The 26084-nt window shown below is 37.5% G+C and overlaps 3 protein-coding genes across 6 annotated transcripts in view; all 3 read left to right on the top strand.

The window, feature by feature from the left end:
• Positions 1-207: 207 nt before the first annotated feature.
• LOC137741488 (uncharacterized) lies at positions 208-4239 on the top strand. Of its 4 annotated transcripts, none has more exons than XR_015952989.1 (6): positions 228-903; positions 1208-1507; positions 1779-1958; positions 2048-2266; positions 2600-3246; positions 3607-4239. XR_015952989.1 is itself a non-coding variant. In XM_088679102.1 (6 exons), exons 1-5 carry the CDS (start codon positions 427-429, stop codon positions 3002-3004), a joined length of 1581 nt encoding a protein of 526 aa, XP_088535228.1. In that variant the 5' UTR covers positions 267-426; the 3' UTR covers positions 3005-3021; positions 3667-4239. The 4 variants fall into 4 exon arrangements, 2 of the variants coding, with proteins under 2 accessions (XP_088535228.1, XP_088535229.1); XM_088679102.1 differs by having other exon boundaries at positions 267-903; positions 2600-3021; positions 3667-4239; XR_015952990.1 differs by lacking the exon at positions 1208-1507 and having other exon boundaries at positions 208-903.
• Positions 4240-9038: 4799 nt separating this feature from the next.
• On the top strand, positions 9039-11417 carry LOC137743313 (uncharacterized). Its single transcript, XM_068483180.2, has 3 exons — positions 9039-9203; positions 10909-11009; positions 11091-11417. The coding sequence occupies exons 2-3, from the start codon at positions 10916-10918 to the stop codon at positions 11234-11236; spliced, it is 240 nt and encodes a 79-aa protein (XP_068339281.1). The 5' UTR covers positions 9039-9203; positions 10909-10915; the 3' UTR covers positions 11237-11417.
• A 494-nt stretch (positions 11418-11911) lies between these two features.
• LOC137742946 (isoeugenol synthase 1-like) overlaps positions 11912-26084 on the top strand; it is a 28323-nt gene continuing 14150 nt past the window's right edge. The window contains exons 1-4 of the mRNA XM_068482882.2: positions 11912-11926; positions 17219-17395; positions 17513-17668; positions 17805-17909. Of these exons, the coding sequence (XP_068338983.2) occupies positions 11912-11926; positions 17219-17395; positions 17513-17668; positions 17805-17909 (453 nt within the window). The remainder of the gene's footprint in view (positions 11927-17218; positions 17396-17512; positions 17669-17804; positions 17910-26084) is intronic.

Raw genomic sequence — 26084 nt, 5'->3', positions numbered from 1 at the left:
TGATCATTTCTGTAAATTCTAGACAGATACTAGAAGACTAAAATGGTCAAAATATAAGGAGCAAACGATAATATATGATCCAACACAAAAAAATATCATTAAAATGAAGACCATGAAACCGTATTCAAATTCCAATAAAACCATAAAATAAAAGACAAAGGGACCATGGACGATGCCAATAAATTTGCCCAAACAAAATCAACAGCAGCTTTCATTTGAAATCCCTGTTTCTTGCACTGAACGAGGTTGCACGCTTTCTCTCACACCTCTCCTCTCTCTCTCTCTCTCTCTCTAACCCCCAGATGTTAAGCTACAGCCTACGGTATACCAACAAACAAAATGAAGCCTAACGTCTAGTTTTCTTCATTCCTTTCATTTCCAAACCCAGAAGGAACACAAAGTTTGTGTCTTTTCTAATCGACTGCAATGTCATCCTCCTCTGCAACTGCATTAACAGCAACAAGAAGGCTAAAATGGCAGTATCCACCACCCCAACCAACCCCAAGAATCCTCCACCTCCCGCGGAGGCCACGCCGGAGAGCTCCCAAGAGCGTCCATGGTGGAAAACCCAATTCAGGGGAGGCCAAGAAGGTCCACATGGGAAAGCTGGAGGCTCTGTTCGATCAAGAGAGAGCGTTTTCGAGAACCCATTTGCCGGTTGTGCTTCTTGAGTGTGGGGATGGGGAGGAGAGAGAGAGGAGGAGAGAGAGGGTTAGAGAGGGGGAGGATGATGATGGTGGTGGTGGAGTGGTGGAGGAGGAGAGGTGGAGGTTTCAGGCTGAGATGTTGAGGGCGGAGTGTAATTTGTTGAGGATGGAGAAGGAGATTGCTGTTAAGAAAATGGAGAGGACCAAGGTTAAGATGGAGAGGACTCTTAAATCTGCTGTGCACACTCTTGTTTCCGTAAGTCCCCTCTCTCTCTCTCTCTCTCGTTTTGTTTTGTTTCGTTTTTATTTACATTGGTTTTGAATTGTCTGTTTGGCTGATGAGAAAATGCTAGAAAGAGAAGGAAAACCCAACAGGGTTTTTCTGTTTGGTTGCTCAGAAATTATACGGAATTAAAAGCAAGGAAAAAATTCAAATCTTAAGCCGTGCTTCTTCTGCATTCATAGTTGTATTCTTATTATATTCCTGCAAGTTTTTTCTTCAAGAATGAGTGACAATGGCATTGTGTGAGACAAATTTTGATGTTGAGACGGGTTTTCAGGGGCGAAAGAAGATTTGTGACGGAAAGAATATTAGTATCGTATTGGAGGAAGAGATTCAACACTTGGCAGAGAAACTAGAGAAGTTGCAAAGAAATTTAGGAGTTAAGGATTTGGAGGTTCGGAAGAACTCTAGTAATTTTGATAAACAAGCCTATCTTCTCCAAAGACAGCTTCAGAAGTTTAAGAGGACATCAGATGAGATATGTGTGAAGGAGATGCAAGAGATGGCAGAAGCAAGCCTGTCGATCAAAACAAGCTCTCGAGTAAATGAGAACTCGGTTTCAAGTGGCAAATGCAATGTGAACATTATCTGTCTTTCGTTGATCTTGCTTTGATACTTCAATTTCTTAGCTCCATATATTGTACGAGAGAATTAAAGACACGGCATGACCTTGAATCTTATGATTTACATTGTTATAATGTGTGTGTCAATTCTCAACTGGATCAAGTTAGTTTTTACTTTAAAATTGATAAAGCGAGGAGATTCTCGATAGCCAGGCATGCATTGTTTTGCTCCATGATTTGCATAGTTTTATGTGCCTAATCGGTTCCATAAAAAATACTACGCAGGTGGAGATTCTGAGAAGGAAAATGGAGGGATTGTCGAAAGGGATGTTATTAGAGAAGATGAAGGAAGAGTATGGTTCAATGCTGTCTACGGCCAATAGTTCAGTTGCCAGTTCTGCCTCTTCTTCCCAGAGAATTGAAGCCGCAAATTTGTCCTCTTCCTTGGTACAACAATTTCATTGGGTAAATCCTTGCAAGAGATTGACTAATTTATTGAATAAAGAAAACATTGTTAGTAGACAGAATTTAAAGGTTGACAATTTGCTTTGCAGGAGAAAGAGTCTCGTGAAGAGAACGTGTGCTCAGGACGTTGCAAGGCAATAGTTCGAAGAATTGTAGAGCAAGTACGAGTAGAGACAGAGCAATGGTCTCAGATGCAGGAGATACTGGGGCAGGTGAGGGAGGAGATGGTAGAATTGCAGACTTCTCGGGACTTTTGGGAGGATCGGGCTCTAGATTCTGATTATCAGATCCAATCCTTACGCTCCGCTGTAAGATATTCCATAATAGATTGTTATATTTTTAGTTATAGTTCGCAACTGTACATGTATCTAGATCAAGCTGCCACCGGAAGAAGCATTCCTTTTGGCTCTTTTTGGCTGGCGCTATATGAATAGCCACATTGCTCTCTTCAATGTTTTGGTAGAATCTGTTATCGATCGAAAAGCAATATATTTGGAATAGCCTTCATTTCTGCATGATTTTGAAAAAGGATTGACAGGATTCTTATGATGCTTAGAAGTTAGAAGGCCTGGAACTTAGTTTAAATAATTCCTTTTGAATATCTTCTTGAATGCACTCTAAAAAAGTCATTTCTTTTGCAGGTGCATGAATGGAGACATAAAGCTGTTTCAGCTGTGAGCAAAACAAAGGAGTTAGAAGCACAAGTGTCAACGCTCCACGGAGAGCTTGACAGGTTGAGGAATGAAGAAAGCACAAGAGTCATGAGGGCCAACAGTTCGCCACTTATTCCCCGAAATCCACAGAATGAAATGGAAAAGCGGGTACTGATTTGTCATTTGAAGGAAAATCAGCTTACCAAAGAAGACAGCCGCAAGCAAAGGGTGGGTTTAACAGATGGAAGAAATAAACCAGACACATGCACTAACAGAACAACTATTGTGCCGAAGAGATCACCATTTCGAGACATGGGAAACACCTCATTTGCTGCCAGGCAGAACCCCAAAGCAATCTTCCATCTGCCTTGTCATCCACCTTCCAAAACATAGAAAAGTTTTGAGATTCAGTACGTGGATAATCTTGGGAATCTTCATCTTCTGTAGGAAAATCTTCCTCTTTTCTGACCATGTTAACTGTACGGCACATTGGAAGGTCTTTGTTCTAATTTCAATAGGAGATCGAGCATTACCAATTCAAGAGGGTTGGTGGGTTGAAATCCTGAGTTTCCAATAGTTGTCGTGGATTTCGACTTATTGAATCAATTACATGCCAACAAATATGGTCACTTATGGTACTTGCTCTCAAATTGCTTGATGGGTGTCGAGATGGGCTCGAGTTGTTTTCTCGAGAGTCTCGGGCAATGAGACTAGACAAACAAAGAGTTTTAATGAAATTAAAAAAATAAGGTTATTAGGTTCAATTCTCGCCAAAGAAGAGTTTGAACCATATTTTTGTTAGCCTATTGTAAGGCTTAGTTGCCCACCCGCACCCCCTGCCCCCAAAACCGCATTTGGTATAATAAGTTCAAGACACATAAGGGCTCTAACCATATTCCGGCTCGTGATCAATCCATTGGATACCAATGGAAAATAAGTACATGTTCAAGCATTGATGAGGCGATATTTTACTATATATTTTACCCTATTCTTAGTATTAATCTATTTGTTATTTTGGTAGAATGTTGATATTTTGTTATATATTTTCAATGTAGGACATGCGACTTCATGTGGAGCAAAAAGTGATCAAATGGATGAATTTTGGAGTGATTCCAATTGGAGGATGTTCGTGAGTCTTTCAAGATGATTGTATCAAAGTTCCAGATTTTTCTACCAAGCTGTTTGACCGTGGCAATGAAATAAAAACCTAGCATGCAACTTTCCCAAATTAACGTTTCTGGACGTTTTGGGTATTTTAAAGGTCAAGATGGCATATTTTGAGGAAGATTCCCTCTACAAATTTGTTAATGACATCTCAAGCTTTAAAAGAGACTTTTGGGACCAAATCAGAGTTGATTTAGTCGGTCAAAAGTCTTATTTTCTGATAGGTCCGAATTTCAGTTTAAATAGGAAACCTTTTATTTTATGTTTTATTATTTTATTATGTTTCCTAGTTTTATTCTAAGACCTTTTAGGGGTTTATTTTGTAGTAGTATAAATAAAGATATTTAGCCATTAGGATAGGAGGAGAGAAAAGAGAAGAACGCACAGCTTTTGGATTTAATTTTATTTTCAAGGTGTTGTCTATCAGTGATTTTAATTATATTTTGTTTTATGATTGTTCGTAACTAGTTTCGTTTGCTAGGGTGAGGCCACAAGCCTTAGCAAGAATATGTAGTTTCTTTTTAATTTGATTATGATTTTACGCATGCGGGTTTTGAATTATTAATCACCAGTTTAAACTATTTAATTGTCTTGACGATTGTCCACCATTAAGATATTTAGAAAAGTAATTTGATGCAATTTTGGTCGAGGGCTGTCTTTGAATTTGGTGCTGGCTTCTTGTGGTTAATATGTGTAACATCTTATAATGGACGACACAGCTTAAGGGTTATATGGTTTTTCAAAAGGTTTTCACAAAACTTAATGAGTCTTGCATGTTCACATTCGATCTGGTACATTCTATGTTGGAGGTTCCAAGTAGGGCATACTTTAGGAAAACCTAACCTTCAAAATATGCATGGGTAATTCATAAGTGATTGGAAGAACTACGTAGGATTGTTAAGGGTATAGTCTTTCATGTGATGTTCACCTCCCGCACCACACGCTCATCTTGGATCCAAGTTAGGTGCACAGTCCTGTCGTACAAACCACTGATAGGAGCATATTTATGCGACTTAGTTAGCTTGTTTTCGTACATTTATGTTGTTAGTTCATAGTTATTTTAGTAGTTTAAGCTATTTTCGTGCGTTTTTAGGTTCATATGGCTAAGGAAGCAAAAATGTGCATTTTGGAGCAAAATTGGACTTGGAATGGATAACATATGTTTGGAGCAAAAGGAATGAACGAAATTGAAGACCTAAAGGTGTTAGGATTCCTAATCACAAGAGGATTCCTAATCAAAAGAGGAATCCTAGTTAAAGAAGGTTTCCTATTTGAAGTAGGAAAGTTAAGCCAAGGTTTCCTATTTTGGTTTAACCTTTCCTAATCCTAAAAGAACTTATGTTTCAGCAACATTGAAGACTCCTATACATTTTAGGACAAAAACCAAGCCTTCCTTGCAACCTAATTGCCCTTGCCGTGCATTCCATAGAGTTTCCCTTCCTTGTCGTGCAAGGGAAGTCCTTATTTCCTATTCTATGTCATAAAATCACATTCCTTTTTACCCCATTCTCAGCCGCACCTTACATACCTTTTTTTATCCCAAATCCTTGCTTAATTTCAGCATTAAATCACATTCCATTTCATACAATTGAATGCCGCAAGTTTCTTTCCCCTTTCCTTTTGATTTCTGATTTTATATTTCCTTTTCCTTATGGATTTCGGGTTCCAATCCTTTCCTAAACTATGTAATAAACCTTAGGATTCTTGCTCTCAAATAAAAACCAAAGCCGCACCCTTATTCTTCCCTAATCATTCATCCATACAATCTGCCATCTTTCACAAACACTTAAGCCTTTGCCGCAGCCTTCAACTTTGCTTCCACCATTCATACACTTCCATACCTTCACCCAAACACCCATACACCATTCCCAACCTTTGCTGCACCACCCTACCAACCTAAATCCATTCACAACCCAGAAATCCATCCAAAATCACCCCTAGACTCTTGTGCCAGAACTTTGCAAGGAAGAAGAAGAGAAGAAGAAGCCTTGGACGTTTGTGCATTTAAGTTGGAGTGTTGGAACGTTTTTAGGTGTAATCTATCTTTTGTTTTTAATGTTTAATTCAAGATTTCTTTGATCTTCTTGCTAACGATCGGCATTCTTTTCTTCCTCATTCCGGCATGATCAAAGAAGCTATGGCTAACCTGGCCCCCTTTGAAGACAAGACCTTCCTTTTTCTTTCTGTGCTTTTCAGTTTTATAATTGGGAATGAACCCCCTCTGCTCCTCTTTCTTTCCTAGCGCACTGTTTTGTTGTGAACATGAGAGGCTAAACTCGTTTTAGCTAGGGGAGGCTTTGAAACCATGATTATATTTATAATATGAATTGATTAAGTCCAGTTGTGATTTCATAAATTGTGAATGCAATTTACTTAACCGTTTGATGGATAACTTATTCTTGTATGTTGATTAGGGAGGCCTACTTGATTTGCATGCTTGAATTTGGTGCTAGAATATAAGGGAGTTTCACATAATAGTCACAAACTTATATTCACAAGTAGTTAAGGTTGTTTTCACAATCATGTTAAGTAAACTCCTAGCATGAGTATCATGATGTCATAGTTACAAGTGCTTTGTCAATACTTATGATTTTCATTGAACGTAATGATCTTTGATTGTATCTCTATTATGATGTCATGTAGGGAACTTTTGAAGAATGCTTTGGGTTGTCGTATGATGTCACCCAATCCAATAACTAAAGGAAAATCTGAGGGTTAATTAGTGATGTCACGGTTAATCTGGGGTGTTGAGGTTTATGGTTTATCGAAAAAACAACTGGAAATCAATTTGTGTTTGAATGTATCATGTGTGGAAAAGTATCCTCTAGCTATCTACCCATCCTTTGTTTTTCCCAAATTCGTCCAAAGTTTACTCAAGTCTTTTAAGTTACTTGTTTTCATTCTAAATTTGTCCAAAACCCAATCCCCTTTACTTACTTGTTTCAAATCTGTCCTAAAGTGTGTTTTTGAGTATTTTGAGTCAAAACCAATTCTATTTTCGTCCAAATTGAGTCCTAGAGTTTAAATTGAGTCTTTTTGATTGTTTTGAGTTGTTTTGAGTCTTTCAAGTTTGTTTTGAGTCATATAAGTTTAGTTAAGAGTCTTTGAGTTTGTTCAAGTGTTTTTAAGCATATTTTTGTGTCTTTGAATTAGTTTTCATTAGATTAGCAATCCCTCCTAATCCCTGGCCTAAAACGATCCCTACTTATATCTATACTACAATTGTCAAAAAGAGGGTTTAATTTGAGTGCTATTATTTATCACATCAACCACTATAGGTGGTTTCGACTCGTAGGTGACCCGTGATTATTCGCCCAGTCTTCACGTGATCGTAGCACTTGTGCGTATTTATTTACACCCAATCCTGTTGTACAGACCACTTTAGGTGGTTCCAACTTGTGTGCAGGTATAGTTAGTGAGTTGGAGATTTAAGCTCTAGATTCAGCCATACAGGTCACGTTAGGTGACTCCGGCTGACATATTACATGACATTGATTGACATTACCTGAGTACTTACATTTTATGTAGAGACATTCGACATGGCATATTTTTTAGCATGTTTTCTATATATGTGTATATTCTATTTTCTGGGAAACTATACAGGTTTTACTGCGAGGGGTTAGAACTTTTGATAATGAAATGATTTTGAAAAGCTTTGTTTTTGCCCACTCACACTTTCTGTTTTGCGCCCTTCCAGGTTCTTGTTTGGATTGCTCTTTTGGTGGCTCACGAGAGATTCACGGCATATCTGACAGATTATCACCAGTGTAGGACCACCCCTGGGTGTGTTTAGTTAGTGTTTATTCCCCTGGACTGCACTAGGTCTTCTGTGCTCTGAATATTGTTTTTCACACTTACGCTTGCACATGTATCTTATCCACTTAGTGTATAGCTTGGTTTTTATTTGTTCATACTTTATTATTATTCTTAGTTTCCGCACTGGGCACATGGTTACGTCACCCTCACGTGACGGCCAGCATGCCCTGATTTTGGTCGGGGTGTGTCATTAATCATATAAATAATAGATCAAAATTTAACCGTTGATTGTTGTTTACATTTACGCTTCATTGTTCTTATCAAATTTTGTTTTTTCAGATTTTGTTTTTTTGAAAACATGATCTATTAGAGGATGTAGGAAGATGAACAGTATGAATCGTTGATATTATATTTAGAGTTTTACGGTTAGTGAAAATATTGCTTGATGTTTATAAAGTTTCTACAAACTATATGACATCGACTCATATTTCAGTTAACAGTAAATATCGAAACGTGATATCAAAGATCTAAGCCGTTCATCTTCTTACATCCGCCAGATGATCATGTTTTCAAAAAAGAAAATTTAAAAAATGAAATTCAGTAAGAAGAATAAAGCGTAAATGACAATCGACGGTTAAATATAAATTTAAGGTTTATGGATTATAGTGTTGGATTTTGAAGCTGACCCCTTCATGAAAGTTGTAAAGCTTATTACTATTAGTGATTGTATATTTTTTTTTACATTTTTTACACTTCTACAATAATTATTATTAATTTTATTAATTGTTCCCTCAAATAAAAATCATTATTCATGAGGGTTTGGAGGATTTTAAAAATTTAAACGATAATGTAAGTGTAACCATTATCTACTCATGGAGGAATAATGATGAATCACGAGTGTTTACTTATTCTTTCACATTTTTCATAGTTATATGTATGTCTTCTTAATTCTTGACTATACAAATACTATACTAGTTTATTTTAATTTTGGACAACAACATGTTAAGTAAAATTTATCCTAGTAATGATAACAAGGAACTCTCATAATAAAAATAAATAATGACAAAAACTTTTATTTTTTTCTTAAAACTTATATAGAATAATAATACAAAACTATATAGTTAATATAGAATATATTGTATATATTAATATGGCTATTGTATTTTATAATAAATCTTTTAGTTATTAAACTTTAAAATTATCAAAATAATTTTTTTCTTAACGGGTCGAAACGGGTTACTCACGTGTTACCTGCGTGTATATCCGTTAAGAACCCGTTATTAACGGATTCTTAACGAGTTATTCAATAATTATCCGATTAGTTATCATATTAATTCGAAACCCGTTATTTTTGTGTCATGTCAGAAATTGCCGGGTCTAACATGAAGAGAAATACAACTAAATCGTGTAATATAAAACATTTGATAAAGGTATAAAAACACTTCCCATATAAAATGGGTGAGAAGAGTTATGGGTTTACATCAGGCCAGCCCGTTAGCCATGGGTCAGTCCAGAGCACGACCCGTCTAGTCCATTTCGTAATATTAGCAGACACCATTAACTGTGCGCAGAATTTGTGCCTCGATTACCGATCTGCCTGCCATTTGCATCGCCGTCAACGCTGAAGCTCCTCCTCGTCGTCGTCTAACCTCGCTCCCGTTCCAGTTCATCCGTGAGTTGTCCGTTTCATCACTTCCGATTCCGAATAGAACAACGTCTGGCTCTTAATTATATATCTGCCGATAGATCTAGGGTTTCCTTTATTTTCCTTTGGATTTTCTCAGATTCGTAAATTTATAGTTTCCCAGATGAATAAATTTGAATTATTTTATGTTTCCATTATGTTCGAATTTTGAGAAAAACATGGGATCATAGACTGAAATATTGGATGCTAGTTTGACGTTGCTGTATTTAGTTTTAGCAGATTTTCATATATTGATTGAGTAAATTAGAAACTTTATACATTGAAAGATGTTAGGTTTTGCATAGGATGATTACAAACAGCCCTGTCTAACTGTTTAAAGAATTGGTTATGTGAGTATCCGCCACTTTTTTCGCTCTTTCATATGGTCGCGCTTTTGTTCAATCACTTGCTATATTTCGTGTCATCGTGACTTGGTGTAGGTTCTTTGTAGCCTTGCCGAGTTAGCGCATTAGGTTTGACTTTGAACAATGCTCTCATGTTTATGTTGATCGATACTAATCACAAACACTGAGTTGCTTTATATTTGGTTCAAAATTTTTGAATGATCTTTTATTTAGCTGGTCTATATGCACTGTGCAAACATGCCCCTGTTTTTCCGTATCAATATTTTTCAACTGTAATTTCTATTTGTGTCAATTTGCTCTGTTCCGTGTCGATCTTTTTGTTGTGGTGAGGATGATGGGGATTCTAGAGTTATAACTTATTGGTTTTAGGATTAATTACTCTAGTGCCCCTCTGAAACTAGGGTCAAGTCCCACTCCCTCCCCCGCGGAAGTCACATTGACCTGTATTTCCCTCTACTTTCATGTCAACTAATCTGTCAAAGCTGGTGATGCGGCATGAACGAACCACTGTTTTTCTGAAATATATGCCATGTGGGTGCCATGTGTGCAATAAAATAATAAATTCAATGATTAAATGTACATATCTTCTCGAAAAAACAGGTCTTGTATTTGGATTACTTTTGGGGTCAGTTTTGAATTTGGGGTTGAACAACTTGGATCTGCATGGGTCTTGGCCATGAATGTGTGAATCTCTTGGCTGTGAATTTGTGGTTTCCTCCCTGCCCTCCGCTGCCATGACCACACCCACCCTAGCCACCACCTCTCTCTCCCTCTCCCCCAAGCAGAAGGCATGTTTGTAGGACTAAAGATCTCTTGGATTATTTTCTTGTAAATCACCCTTATCTTATGGAGACAAGTTCAAACCAGGTTCTAGGGTGTCTTGAATGAGATTCACACATTTCTTCGTCTCTTGAAAATTTGAACTATAGGTTTATTTATGAAGAGTGCTTTAGCTGATTTGAACCCATTGAAGTTCGCGTGCATAATTTCAAATTAGGACTTGTCAAAACTGTTATCTCAACTCAAATTTGTAATCTTTTAGTCATCAGTATTTTTCTTATTTATGGTAATATTGTTAGAAGCTTGGTTTGAACGATGATCGCAGATTCATAACTTCTTAAAAATTGTAAAATTGTAAGTGATGCTACTCCTTCTGATGTTGTGCTTGTGTAGGCGATGAGTGTAGAACCTCTAATCACTTCCTTTTTTCTTGTACACTTCTGTTTTATTGAGTTTACTCATTCCGAAACTGTTCATAATCAGATAACTGGCACTTCTCGCTCGGCATTTCTCCATTTTCCTTATTGTTATGTTCTTTATTATTGCAGTTGAAAAATGGCAGCAAAGTACATCGTAGGATCTATTGTGGGAACCTTTGGGCTTGCTTATGTTTTCGACACTACTATATCTGACAAAAAGATATTTGGAGGTACTTCTGATATAAAACTGCTTGATGAAATCATTTACTGTAATAAACTTCGGTGCAATTTAACAATTAAGTTATAACCAGGTAGTACTCCTGGTACTGTTTCAAACAAAAAATGGTGGGAAGAAACTGACAATAAGTTCCAGGCTTGGCCACGCACTGCAGGACCTCCGGTTGTGATGAACCCCATTAGTCGCCAGAATTTCATTGTCAAATCAACCTCAGGGTAGTGAAATGTTTTGTCCTGGACTCATAACTTGAGCTGTTATTGTTTCTGGTTTGGTGGAAGATGAATTAAACTTCCGCAGGCGTTTTTATTCACAGAATTCCTTTCAGTTACTGGTCTTTTGCATTTGAAATAAGAATTGCGCACTTATTCGAAATGAAATATATATTTTACCGATTGCGAGATCTTGCTCTTTGGGGCAGTTTTTATGTACGGATTGCGTGAATTGAAGTTATTGCTGATTTGGAATTTCAGGCCATAGTTACATCTGTTTATTCCAGTAGGGATGAGTCTTCTGGGTGGATAGTCCTCTTTAGGTACTCAATATTTCTTCCAATATAAACATATAGGTGTTAAGGATTTGATCTAGCGGCATTCCTCTTCACTTGGGATTAGAAAATCTTAGGTTTGACTTGGGGGTAACAATTTCGATACCAAGTTATTATGGTTGGTTTATGTTATCTTTAAAAGTCAAGACGGAGAAACAAATTCGATACAAGTTATAGTAACATAGCCACATGTCAAACATGTCGTCAATGCTTATGACTGGATCCGTATCCCACTAGTTTGGTTTCATTTCAGCAAACCTAACACCACATATCAACCCTCCCTTCTCTTTTTTTTTTTTGGGCAAGTGATTCTTTATTGGTGGAAAGGAGTTGAGCTTTCGCATGACGATATGGGTTCAAATTCCGTCGGTGGTTAATCTAACAAAAACTACCGTTTGACAAAAAAAAAAAAAAAAAAAAAAAAAAAAACCTGACACCTCTTTATAAATTGGGTTGCTACTCGTCCTTTTGGATCTTCCGCCTCGAAAGGTTGTGTTGAACTCATTTAACGTGGTTTAGCTCATACTATGCTAAGGGGAAGTTTATTTGAATCCCTACAGCGTATCTCTACACCTAACTTACTCTCTACATCTATATCATTTTTAATTAAACTATCAAAATCTCTTTAAATCCAAATTTATTACCTAAACTACCATCGCAAACCCAATTCACTATGCAAATTTATCTTTACAATCATTATTTTTACATTAGAAGCTACTCGGATCAGTCTCATGAAGATCCATGTTAATTAAATCTATTAATCTAATTAAACGCAGTGCCATGAGCCTATGAGAGTCAAACTAAATTAACTAAGCCCTAACTAGTTTAACAAATGCATGCATATTTTGCAGGCCAGATTGTAGTATTGGGAATAATACCGAATTATCGGACTGACACGCTTGATTCCCCTTTAGCCACCCTTTTGTCAGAGAAACCCTACTCTTACAATAAGTAGGGTTTTGATCTCATATATAAAAGGTAGCAGTACTAGTGAAAGCATATGCCAACTCTCTTATCCTCCTCCACCTTTTCTTGTCGTTGACCTTGATAAGCTGTTGCTTGTTGTTTTGGCAGCAGTAGTAGTACAAGTACGAGTAGGTTTCCTACAGGTGACTAGTAGTGTTGGAGATATGGTGGTGGTGGGGTTAGTGGGTGGTGGTGGTGGTAGTCATGATGATGATAAAAAAGTTGGAGGATCCAAAACTTCAAAATCACCATTCATACGTAAAAAAAAAAATTGGTTTTTATTTCTATGAATGCGTCTTAGGATTTTTGTCACAATAGAATGTCGAAGAAAGATCAGTGATGGTTAGTGTTTGATTATTTTGAGGGTGGGAGGGGGTATATTGATAAATTTTACTTTTATAATAAATTTTATCGTGTACATCATGATAATTATGCAATAGGATGATAAAGACATTTCATATTTAAAATTTAAGTTGGGTGTAGAGAGAGGTTAAATGAGTTCAAATAAAAGTTTTCTTGCGCTAATCCACGGTGATGACGAATTAATGAATGGAGATTTCTCATGAATTGTCAATTACTTATAATTTCTAGATATCGTCAAATTTGAAGTGTTCATTTAGCCAGTTTTGGCATCTTTCTTGTCTTCCTTGGTACATTAGGTTTGTGGTGCAACTGCCTAACCGGTAACCTAGACTCTTTTGAAAAATTAGGCCTTTACTCATATGTATTTGGACAAACATGGTGTCCCATCAATTTTATGCACAAACTAAAAATTAGTTATTAGTTATTTGATGTTTGGTAAGTGCCCAAGATTGCTGTATCAAAGTTTCAAAAATTTCTACAAAGCCAACTTTTCAGTTTTACGTACGAAGATAGTCGAAGCTGTATTCCATGTATTCTGTCTAGCCTAATAGACACATCTATGGAACTCATCTTCTTAACGGCCCACCATAGACTATTTGTCAAGGATGGTTTACACCATTCTTTTTTAGAACTACACACGTGGATTCTCTTCCCTAGAGTTATGTAGGCAATCCTATTCGAATTCAACCACACATCCCAATCAACTCCATTCTCCCCTCGCTAGAGATCATGGCCAAATTTGACCGGATTTCGCTTCCGTCCATGGATGTGCGCAAATTTGATTCCAACAATCTAATTTAACTTGATAATCAAATCATTTTTATAGTCATAAAAAAATTAATGCATGTCACTAACTAGCTAGTTGTTTGATTTCATCATGTTTATTTTTATGCGTTGATTCTCGTTGATTTTATTCAATTCAACAACCGGAAATAAACAAAGGTGTAAACATAAAGAAAAAGAGTGCGCATAAATCAATTCAAGTGGAGGATATGAAGGTGTCGGGGTTCGATTTGAGGGACACGTAGGTGGGGCATTCGGTGGCGTACGAGTTCGACGTGGAGGTGGACAACAAGGTCCTGCCTTTCAAGCTTCTGGAGGACGTTGACTTGCCCGTTTTTAGGGTCGAGGACGAAAATGGGTTGGTCTAGAAAGGCAAATCGGCTGGTGGGAGGTGGGGATTCTGGGGAGAAAGGAAGAGAAGAAAGGAAGAAGAAGGAGAGGAGAGAGAAAAAAAAAATCCAAGTCACCTCTGAAGAGAAGAAAGAAAGAAAGAAAAATAAATCCACGTGGACCCCTTAATGACACATGGAGCCTAGTCATTGTCCACATGGGTGCCATGTCATCACTTAACGGGAGACTTAACAATTTGACTAACTGATAGGTATGACTCTGGGACAAAAAAAACTTGATGTACTAAATGTTGAAAACCACGAAACATGAGGGTAATAAACTGATATTTACCCTATTTTTTTCCTCAGTTTGGCAACTAGTGATCATTAGTCTCCATGCATAATTTGTGGTGTTGTGGTATGAAAGCGTCTGTTTTCGACGTAGTATGATTGAACACGAGAAAGACAATATGAGGATAACAAACATCAAATAACTAGTTTTTAGTTTTTACATAAAATTGATGGGACATAATGTGCCTAATTTTTTATGACTCTAGCTTACCAGTTAGTGACATGCGTATTCCGGTGTCATCAAGACACCAAGATGGACACGTGTTGGTTGACATCCAAGGGTGACGAAAGCCATCCTAACATGCTTATGCTATGAACATGTAAAACAAGCATGCAATTTATGCTGAAAAGAACAAACAAAAATAGAAATATGTAACGTTAAATATTAAAAATATGGGAATGCATGAACATGTTCAGAGCATACCACTAATCAAGAATACAATGGAAGGGATATTATAAAAATGTATGATTACAAAGAAAGAGGTCCTACATAGAGAGGAGGATTCGAAGCTACCAATACAGGATGCCTTAATGCCGGGATTGTACACCTCGTTTCGAACTCCTAAAGGGGGAGCAAAACAAAGAGTGAGTGGACTAAAGTTTATAATAACAATAAGTAAACCGCTTTTTTTTGAACATACTAACCCCTAGTTTTGAGAACACAATATAATACTCCATAGTAGGTTTTTCAGAAAACTCTAGCATGCCATAAAACCTTTGTAAAACATATATCATAGTGTACTTATTAGTGGTATCATAGCCGCCCAAAGGCGAATCCATCACCCTAAGGTGAAGCTATACAACACTAGGTTACGTCAGTGAAGAAATATGGTCCACTACCGGAAGGTGAAGTTGTACGACTCTGGGTTTTGCCAGAGAAGAAATGAAAGCTGTACAACACTGGGTTACGCCAGTGAAGAAATATGGTCCATTGCTTGAAGGTGAAGCTGTACGACTCTGGGTTGTGCCTGAGAAGAAATAAAACATATCACACCGACACTAGCATTGACTACTGAAGTTGGGAGTATAATCATAAGGTACCTCAATACGCGTAAACTTGGTCATATGGCCATAGATAGGTACGCACTCGTGTTGGGTGTATGTGTTGTATAATTACCCACTAAGTAAGCACAGAAAACATAAATAAAAACTTTCATATCATATCATTGGAGCTTAAAAGCTCAAAGCATCATATCTTAAATCCATAGGAGCATTCTAACTCAAAAGATCATCATAAACCATATTCATAAGCATATCTGTAAATATTTCAATGAACGTAAATTCAATAATTCATAAACGTTTCATAAAACGTAAATCATGAAATCATGCTTTTCATGTATGCATTCCTAATATTAAAATCATGCATTTAGGAAGAGATCCGCTCACATATACTCCATAATTGAAGAACCGTTCAAGTTAGGGAGGATGGAATTGCCACTAACAAACACACTTAAGCACATTAAAAAACCAATTAGTAAAAAGCTACTAAAACAATAGAATTTAGGAAAACGGACCGCTAAGTAAACAATGAAGTAAAGCTCCTATTTGGGAAAACGCACCTAAGCGCGCGCGCATACATATATACATATATAATCTAGGTGAACTCTTATTGCATGCTGCCTTATTTTTCAAACTCCACAAACAACGAAGTAAAGCTCCTATTTATACCAAACAGAGGCGGCTACCAACCTATTTTGATTGGATGGAGTGACGGCAAGGATGAAACCGTGGACCTATCTAGTTCTTCTATAAGCTCAGGCATGTAAAGATGAGGAGAACTAATACTATGCATGCAACACCTATTGGCTTAGTCACCTAGTTGATGCAAGATGTGTCAATAGCAACTCAAAAGATTTAACCTGCACCTGCCACACCTCAAATGCAAAAGTGCTTACAAGCGCTGCACCTTAATTTAGATAGCTAAGGACCAAGTCATGACACGTCAAACCTTAGGTGGATCTCCAAGTTTGCTGGAATTACAAACATACTAGTCTGCATGAAACATTTAAGCCACCTCCCACTATTTGTTTTCCTAGTCATGTCTCTACAGCCCACGTATTCTTATTCTAGAGTATTCCAACTCAACTTATCTCCCTAATTAATTAATGCAATATCTGATAACCATTCTACAATTATGCAGAAATCAAACAAATTCAGAGGAAATCTTAAGAACAGATGAGAGAAAACAGATGAACAAAATGTGATCTTTTGTATTGATAAATCTTGATTGAGTTATATTTACAGGGCTGAGTTTGTTATATAGAGCTGTGGAGACTTAGCAGCCACGCCAATAGTTCTAACTAACAAAACAGACTTCTAACAAACTGCTAAAAACTTCTTAACAGCCTTTGCTGACATGGCACTCAATGCTGACATGGCTAAGTCCATCATATTCAACAATATCTTCCACCACAAACTGCCACCTCCCACCTTTAATCCTCTCAACTCAAAGCTTAATCGTAAAGATAAATAGTGTCAATGTGCATAATTACTTGCATAATACGTCCACTTTGGTGGTTCTTCCTAGTTAGAAAAATAATATCCATAATAAATTCTAAAAATACAGGATCTTACAAGGCTTGGGTTTTTGGAGTGGAGTTATAATATTTAAATACTTCTTTTCTCATAGATATAGTTGATGTGGGATATTTCAACAGTATCGGATACTCTAAATCTTTTTATTGTAAGATCTTTGATAAAAACACAAAAACCAAGATGCAACGGTTTAAACGCTCAAATATCCTATACTCTAGAGCATTGCATAATTTTTGTCCCATCTTCATCATGCACTCCTTTTCCCTATATTAAACACAATAGCCCTTGCTTAGAAGAACAATATTATTGAAGAAAGCCATGGCTTGTGAGAAGAGCAAGATACTGATATTTGGAGCCACAGTTTATCTAGGCAAGTACATGGTGAAAGCAAGTGTTTCTTTGGGCCATCCAACTTATGGCTACGCCCGACCAATCAAACCCAACACTGACCCTTCCAAGCTTGAGCTGCACAAAGAATATGAAGCCATGGGACTCACCATCTTCCAAGTAATTAATTATATAGACACTAATGCTAATTAACCTCTCATTTCTCAGTTACTCAATTCAATACTTAGGAGGTGCATTACCTGTTAGAACCAATTTGATATGGTGTGAACTGAACAGGGTGAACTCGATGAAAACGAAAAGCTAGTCGCAGTGCTTCGACAAGTTGACGTTGTAGTATCTACGCTGCTTGTACCTCAGCATCTTCAACAGTTAAAAATTATCAACGCCATCAAAGATGCTGGTAATATAAAGGGGAAAATATATTTGAGAAATGTTCTTTAGCGGTGACTGTAAATTTGAATCACTGATTATGTGAATATTCTTTGCTACATTACTCAGTCAAGTTCATTTACATATATGTTCATGTCTAACTACGTTCAATATAAACATGTTGGGACTGTGAAATCAGAGATTTATTCCGGCAGAGTTTGGAGATGATCTGGAAAGAGCAAGCACGCTGCTGCCTATCGAGGCTCTATATGAGAACAAAAGGGTGATTAGAAGGGTGACAGAAGTAGACTTGGCAATTTCTTACACAACACATTAACATGACACGTAAATGACATCACTAGTAGAAAAAATAGCTTGTGCAACAAAAACAAAGTGTTGTCGCGCAAAAGAGATAGGAAAGAAAAAAAAAAAAATTTTTGCTCGACAAAAGTATTCATCGCGCAAGAACACTTAACGCGACGAACAAGCCTTGTCGTCGCACAAAGTCAAGAAGAAAAACGCACGAGTGATTATTTTGGTGTGAGAATCTTATGCAACAAAAAATGGACCTTGTACGACGAATATGGACTTTGCGCGACAGAGGATTCATCGCGCAAGGTCCTGAATTAACTGCAAGTGAATTAGAGGAATCAATACCGCATTTAGTACAGATGTTTGAGCGACGAATAGGCACTAACTTTCCTATAAATAAGCGCTTCTATTGTCCTTATTCTTCACAATTCTATTCTCCTTATTCACCACAATTCTGTTCGTGGTGAGATGGAGGATAAAAACAAGGATCAGAGTGTGACCGAGGTCAACCTGAATGATTTGAGGCAGCATTTTCAGTTTGCGCATGCGATTGCTGTAGCCATGGGGAACAATTGTTCTACTGCTGAGTGGCGTTCTTGGAAAGATGTGCCCGAGAATGCGAAGAAGGCGGTGATGGAAGAATTATTAGTAAGTATATTGTTGATGGATCAATAAGTAATTTTGTGAAAATTTTTATTATATGTTGGAATTAATTATTCGCATATATGTGTAACAGTGTAAGTATACTATTAATGATGATATGAATGAACAGTTGATGAAGTTGATGGAGGATGCGTTGGAGGGAGGTTACAATAGGTGGCGTTATGAAGTCCAACGGAATGGAGGACCATCGAAGTAGCAGTTTTAATTTTTATGTTTAGTATGACAATATTTAAATTTAAGGTTTTTTTATTTTTTTTTATTTTTTTTTATAAGTTATGTATTTGGATTTAATTAGGCTTTAATTCCTGTTTGGGTTTTTAAATAATTGAATGGATTAAATCAATTTATTTAAGGTTTTAATTATTTGTAGAATAAATATTATAACTGAATATTTGTTTGTAATGATTTAAGGTTTTAATTATTATGAGGAAAGGTTTTTTTTTTTTTTTTTTGTCTTTTGATGTTTGCGCGATGAACAGTAGTACGCGTCGCATAATCTTTGCGCGATTAAGAGCCATTCATCGTGCAAGATCACTTTGCGCGACTAAGAGCCATTCGTTGCGCAAATGGTTTTGAACGCAGTCTAACTAGTCAGCCAATCATTAAACGCTAACATTTATAGCTGGCAGTTATGAGGACCTTGCGCGACCAAGAGTTTGTCGAGCAAAGTGTGTGGAGTTATATATAAACACGATTTCAGAACCCTATTTTGCAAAGGTTTTGTATCAAACAATGGCTGATTCAGTTTTAGAGTCAACGAAAGGTTGGGATGGAGAAGGCTCTAGTGATGGAAAAGGTAAAAATAAATTATTGTTGACTTAATTGTTTTACATTTGATATGGTTGAAATTATTGTTTTAATAGGCTATATTACGTTAAAATTTTTGTGGTAGGAAAAAAAATGAAGAAAGCTGTGGTGACATTAGAGACATATCGGCGTAAGCGTTTGCCCTCATTTGTTGACAAAAGTTCGGCTGAAGCATACGCTGAACTTATTTACGATATAGGGGGATTGGTGCGAGAGAAATGTTCTATTGAGTTTAACTCTTAGAAAATGGTGTTTGTGGACGTGAAGAACTCGATGGTGCAGCAGTTATCGGTAAGTTTATATTATAGAATGTGTAATTGTTTTTGTTTAAATAAAATTTGTTTGCGATATTTAATTTAATTTTGTTGCCATTATAGGTTGTTTGGGATGTTGATGAAACTGATGAGAAGCAGCGGATGTATGTGGACGACCTTTTCAAGAAGAAGTTTCGGAAGTGGAAGTTCGATGTACAATGGACTGCAGATTGTGCACAAGTTAATAATGCCACTATCGATGCACCTACTGATGACGTAGAGGAAGAGTGACCTAATTTGATTTTATTTTTTATTTTTTATGAAATAAAATTTATTTCAACGTTATGTTGGAGTTTATTTAAAAATTTCTGTTACATGCATGGAAGGCTTAAAGTTTACATTAGTTATAATATATATTTTGTTGTTAACTTTCCTAGTTTAAGTGTGATTGTGTAAATCCTAGATTATATTGGATTCTAGTTATCCTTTCCAATTATATATTGTATTCCTTTGTGATGAAGGAATTTCTTCTCTCCTTTTACTACTATAAATAAAGGCACTATGTGGGAGGGATAACACACACATTCCCCTACAATTTTACAAACACATCTCTCACTCTCTCTTCTCCTTGCCGCCTGCCCTTTTACCTTTGTCAGATAAAATAGGCTACAACACGTTATCAACACGCTTCTACCACTGCGCTTAGGAATCTAATGTTGAAGAATTTTTCTACATCAAACCAGTTCATCCATATCATCACTCAATCAGGTTCTTTCAAAACAATGGTTTTTATCTCGATATTTTTGTAGTCCTGATAGCATGAACATTCATCATAATGCATGATCCAAATTTATGTTTTTCGAATTTTAGATTCTACATAAATTGTGTATGCATTATGTTCATAATTGTTGAATTATGTGAATTTGATATTTGCCTTGAATTGCATCAAATATATGTACATGCATTAAAAATATTTGAATTGAATATGCATAGAATTAAATTGAACTGAAAAAAAAAAAAATCGGAAAAGGCAGCGTTAGGGTTATTCGAACCCAGGACCTCGATTCGCTTAGGCCTGCAACTTGTGTGGCTGAGCCGAGCCAAGCTACCAGCTAAGAAGAGCCAGTAGCTATCTCTTCATGAAAACCAGAACGTCGTTGTTGATGGCATCGTCCCCAAAACCCCACTCGCCCGCAGATGAGTCACGGCACCACCGCCGACTTCCATTGAAAACTATGACCTGAAGTTGTGATTTTTGGGACAAATTCATCGTCCCTGATGATATTCATTGAAATTCCTATCGAATTTCATTAGGTATTCAAGGATTTCGATTCGAAATCCCTATGGTTTTTTACACCCAAACATTGAGAAATCAAAATTTCTCAGTTCAATATAGGGTTCTAGTTCGAACCTGTGCTTCCATCGACCAATATTCACCCAGAACATGGCCACCAAAAATGGCCGCGCTCCAGCGACTTCACCCAGCAAACGCTGGGATGTTTTGGCTCTGACCCGAGTCCACTTAGGGCTCAACTGCATTCGAACTGCACACCAGCCCCTTAGGCTTTGGCGTTTTTTTCTTTGAAACCCATTAGTGTGATATAACAATCTAGGCTCCCAGATTGCAGCCCATAACCTGAAATCTGGCCCAAAATGTGACACCAGCCCGAGGGTTATAGTGTCCTATAAGCTGTGCCACACCGAATCATACCCTTTTATGGGCTCCTTCTTCGAATCTGGACTTCTCGTCTAGGCCACCCTTTTTAAGCCCAATCGTTTCCTCTAGCCTATGTGAAAAAGAAAAAAAAACAAAATTTTTAGGCTTGCCTAAAGCGGGCCGTGTGCATTCTTTTTTTAGGGGCTCGCTTTCAACGGCCCGATGTTTTTTTTCCTCTCCCCATGGGCCTGCAGTCCCATCTCGAGACACCCCAGCCTAATTTTTGGGCCTGGATCACACAGACTAAAATTGCTCTGCCGACGCGTGGGCTTTGGCCTATCTTTTTGGGCCCCGAGCTTTGATTGTTTAATGTTTTAAAATAATTTGTGTTTTATATTTTTTCACCCACACTTTTAATTTGGCCCGAAGTCCAAATAATTAATTCAATTATAATTGTAGAACTGAAGTTCTATTTGCATATTTTTGTTGCATATTTTTGTGTATATTTATGTTTGCCTGCATGAACATATGAACCTGAAGTTCAAAATTATTTTGAAACCTGAAGTTTCTTATAAACATGCCTTGTTTGAAAACCTGAAGTTTTCTTTAAAAACATCACCCATGAAAACCCGAAGTTTTTTCATGCAAAATTAAACCAATACATGTCTATTAGAACCTGTATGTTCTACTTCTATGGGAATGGATTGATTTTTGTCCATTACACTCACCACATCTTGTCCATCTATTTTGTGATGGGAACATGTCAAATTTGAACAAACTCGACTTCACTGCTTTAGAGGTCTCTAGAAAGAACTACCTCAAACAGGTCCAAGATGTAAAGCTCCATCTCATTGCAAAGAACTTGCATCCCGCCATTGAAGAAGAAACGGACAACCCTGTTGATGAAGCTGAAAAAACCACTGCTATGATCTTCATCCGAAGACATATCCATGACACCTTAATACCTTGATGAGGAGGATCCACATGCACTATGGCTCGCTTTGGCTGATTGTTTTGATCACCAAAAGGACATATTCTTGCCTGAAGCAAGACATGATTGGCAGCATTTGCACTTCCAAGACTTTAAGTCTGTGAATGAATATAATTCTGAAGTTTGTCAAATCCAATCGCTTCTCAAGTTTTGTAATGAAACTTTGATCGAAGAGGATCTCATGGAGAAGACCTATTCGACATTTTCTGCTTCTAATATTGTCTTGCAACAATAATATAGAGCTCAAAAGTTCACTAAGTTCTCAGATTTGATCTCTGTTTTACTTCTCGCTGAAAAAACAGAACTAGCTGTTGATGAAGAATCAACAAGCTCGACCTACTGGGGCTACTACTGTGCCTGAAACACATTATAGCATAAACGAACGCCCAAAACACCAAAAGAGGCTTGCTAGGGGAGGCCATAAGACACCCCGTGAAGGTCAACAGAGTCAAGGCCCATCAAAGGGAGGAAACAAAGCCTAGAAGTGCTTTAATCTTGCTCCCAAGGCCCCAAACTTCGAGAATAAGGGCAAAGCACCTGAAAACATAGATGCGGATATGTGCTATCGTTGTGATTCAAAGGATAATTGGTCCTGTGTTTTTCGAGCTCCCAAGAAGGTTATAGCTGAATATTATTCTCATCATAAGAAGTTTGAATCAAACTTTGTGTAAGTGGACGAACCGGGGACCACAAAGATGAAGGTTTCTGACTTTCAAGAGGATACCACTCCTATGGAAGATTAGAATCTTAGACATAAAACAATTTTAGTTAGTTAAAATTGCACAATGGGGCCGAATTCCACCTAGTGGCCGACTCCTCCTTTGTTTTTGGTTGATTTTTCAACAATTTTCCTTTATTTTTGGATTATTTGATTTTGGATATTAAGTTTTAATTAATTACCATGCTTGAATAAATGAAATTATTTTGAATTGATATTTATTTTTAGAACTTTTATGCATGCGACCGATTGAAACTAATTTTTCATTCTAGGTATGACTGGTGGGGAAGTTGGTTGTCCGGCAGATAATGTAACCATGCACATAGTTTTGTATGAACCCCATCTATTTCACTAACTTCATACCTAAGAATACACCTCTGACAACCCTCTCAGGCCCATCCAACTTGATAGAAGGATACGGTAAGGCACGTATAATGTTGTCCAATGGTACAATCTTGACCATTTCTGAGGCACTGTATTCTCCACGTTCCGGAAGAACATTGTTAAGTTTCAAGGGCATTAAAGATAACAATTACCACGCTGAAACCCACATAGAAAACAGAGTTGAATTTTTGTGCATAACTTCCTATGAATATGGCTAGAAGCGTATTCTAAAGAAGATGGAGCGTATCCCAAATGGTCTGTATACTACGACCATACGCCCCATAGAATGCCACTATGTGGCCGACCCTAATACTGGGACTGTGCACGAAATTACACTTTGGCATGATCATTTGGGACATCTTGGACGAATAGCGATGCGTCGTATCCTCAAATCATCACACATGCATCCATTAACCTGAAGTTTAGGTTCGATCCAAGGAATCGTATGTCAAACATGTTCAATAGGAAAGCTTATTACTAAGCCTTCTTATGAAAAGATTCGTTCAAATCCTCCTATTTTTCCACAACGGATTCACTGGGACATTTATGGACCAATTCACCCTCCCTGCGAACCATTTAAATACTTTATGGTTTTGGTTGACACTTCCACACGTTGGTCACATGTGTGCTTGTTGTCCATAAGGAACACTGCATTCTCCAAACTGTTGGCTCAGGTTATCAAGCTTAAGGCTCACCACCTTGATTATCCGATCAAATCTATTTGATTAGATAATGCTGGAGAATTCACATCTAAAACTTTTGATGATTATTGCATGTCGGCTGGGGTTGGAGTTGAACATTCCTTACCCCATGTTCACACTCAGAATGGCTTGGCAGAGGTTTTCATTAATCGCTTACAAATGATTGCTCGATCGTTGGTTATACGTACCAAGATCCCAATCGCTGCTTGGGGCGATGCAATATTGCACATAGCGAAGTTGGTTTGCCTGAGGCCTGTTGCGACACAACCATTTAGTGCCCTTTAGTTGGTTACTGGATATAAACCCGACATATCACATCTGCACATTTTTGGTGCGGTATATGTGCCGATCTCGCCGCCTTTATGGACAAAAATGGGGCCTCAACGAAGGATGAGAATCTATGTCAGATATGATTTTCCTTCGATTATTCATTACTTAGAACCTTTGACAGGCAATATGTTTACCACTCGTTTCGCAGATTGTCACTTCTATGAGACAATCTTCCCACTATTAGTGGGAGATAAGAACGTCAATGTTCTTCAAGAACGACGCGAATTATCATGGACGACTCCTACTTTGTCTCATTTAGATCCCTGCACCGCTCAGTCTGAAACTGAAGTGCAGCGTATATTAGATCTCCAGAGCATAGCTTAGAGCATGCCAGATTCTTTCATTGATCTAGCGTGCGTGACAAGATCACATATTCCAGCCGTGAATACACTTGCAAAGATAGATGTACCAAATGTACGACGGACTTCCCTCCTGGAAGCCCGAGACACCAATCTTGGTGATCCACGTACATTTGCGGCTAGCCAATCATCTGCCCCTATACAAAAGCATAGCAGACCTTTTGGTTTAAATGATTCACACCCTTGGAAGAGGAAATCCACGACACAAGGTCCTGAAGAACCTACCATGAATCCGACTATTGCTTACTCATTCTATACAACTCATGAGAAAATTCTAGATTATGGAAGTGTCCTTGAAGAGACAAATCCTCATCTCGTCGTGAGATTTTGGTCTATTATGCTAGGTTAAATAATGTGTGGCATAGAGATGAGATGATTGTCGACGATGCCTTAGCATTTGCAGTAGCTACTGAGATAATGTTAAGCGATAACATTGAATCATGTTCCGTTGATGAATGTCGATATAGAACTTATTGGTCAAACTAGAAACAAGCAATCCAAGTTAAAGTCGAATCGCTTGCGAAACATAAGGTGTTTGGACCTGTAGCTCCTACTCCTCTACATATGAAGCCCGTTGGCTACAAGTAAGTTTTCGTTCGGAAGCGTAATCAGAAGAACAAAATTGTGCATTACAAGGTTTCTCACAACGCCCCGGGATTGACTATGACGAAACTTATTCACCCGTTATGGAAGTGATTACTTTTTGCTACCTTATCAGTTTGGTAGTTTCTGAAAAACTGAGTATGCAACTGATGGACGTAGTAACTGTGTATCTCTATAGGGATCTTGATATGGAAATTTACATGAAAGTTCTCGAAGGACTTACACTGACTGGTTCAAATATTTCCAAACCCCGGAACACGCTCTCAATTTGGCTGAGGCGTTCACTCTACGATTTAAAACAATTTGGAAGAATGTGGTATAACTGTCTGAGTGAGTATTTGACTAGTCAGGGATATGTGAACAATGAGCTATGCCCTTATGTGTTCATTAAGAAGTCATATTCCAGATTTACGATTGTTGCAATATATGTCAATGACATGAACCTTATCGAAACTTTTTGAAGAGTTCGCCAGAATTGCCGTGCACCTGAAGTCAGAATTTGAGATGAAAAGATCTAGGTAAGACTCGATATTGTCTCGGTCTCGAGATATAGCATTATTTGGATGGAATTCTAGTACATCAATCGAACTACACCCAAAAGGTGTTGCGCCGTATTAATGAGGATAAAGCGAAGCCTTCGAGTACTCCTATGGTCGTTTGATCGCTAGATGCAAAATGAGATCCCTTCCGTCCAAAGGAG

Source organism: Pyrus communis, chromosome 11, assembly GCF_041283825.1.
Source record: "Pyrus communis isolate YQ-2024b chromosome 11, ASM4128382v1, whole genome shotgun sequence".
Classification (NCBI taxonomy): Eukaryota; Viridiplantae; Streptophyta; class Magnoliopsida; order Rosales; family Rosaceae; genus Pyrus; species Pyrus communis.
This window is presented reverse-complemented; position numbering and strand designations above follow the sequence as displayed.

Excerpts from the sequence above, each read along its gene's own strand:
- LOC137741488 (XM_088679102.1), top strand. The coding sequence starts at position 427 with ATGTCATCCTCCTCTGCAACTGCATTAACAGCAACAAGAAGGCTAAAA. Across the intron at positions 904-1,207 it reads CTGTGCACACTCTTGTTTCC|GGGCGAAAGAAGATTTGTGA; the intron begins GTAAGTCCCCTC and ends ACGGGTTTTCAG. Across the intron at positions 1,508-1,778 it reads TTTCAAGTGGCAAATGCAAT|GTGGAGATTCTGAGAAGGAA; the intron begins GTGAACATTATC and ends AATACTACGCAG.
- LOC137743313 (XM_068483180.2), top strand. The coding sequence starts at position 10,916 with ATGGCAGCAAAGTACATCGTAGGATCTATTGTGGGAACCTTTGGGCTT. Across the intron at positions 11,010-11,090 it reads TGACAAAAAGATATTTGGAG|GTAGTACTCCTGGTACTGTT; the intron begins GTACTTCTGATA and ends AGTTATAACCAG.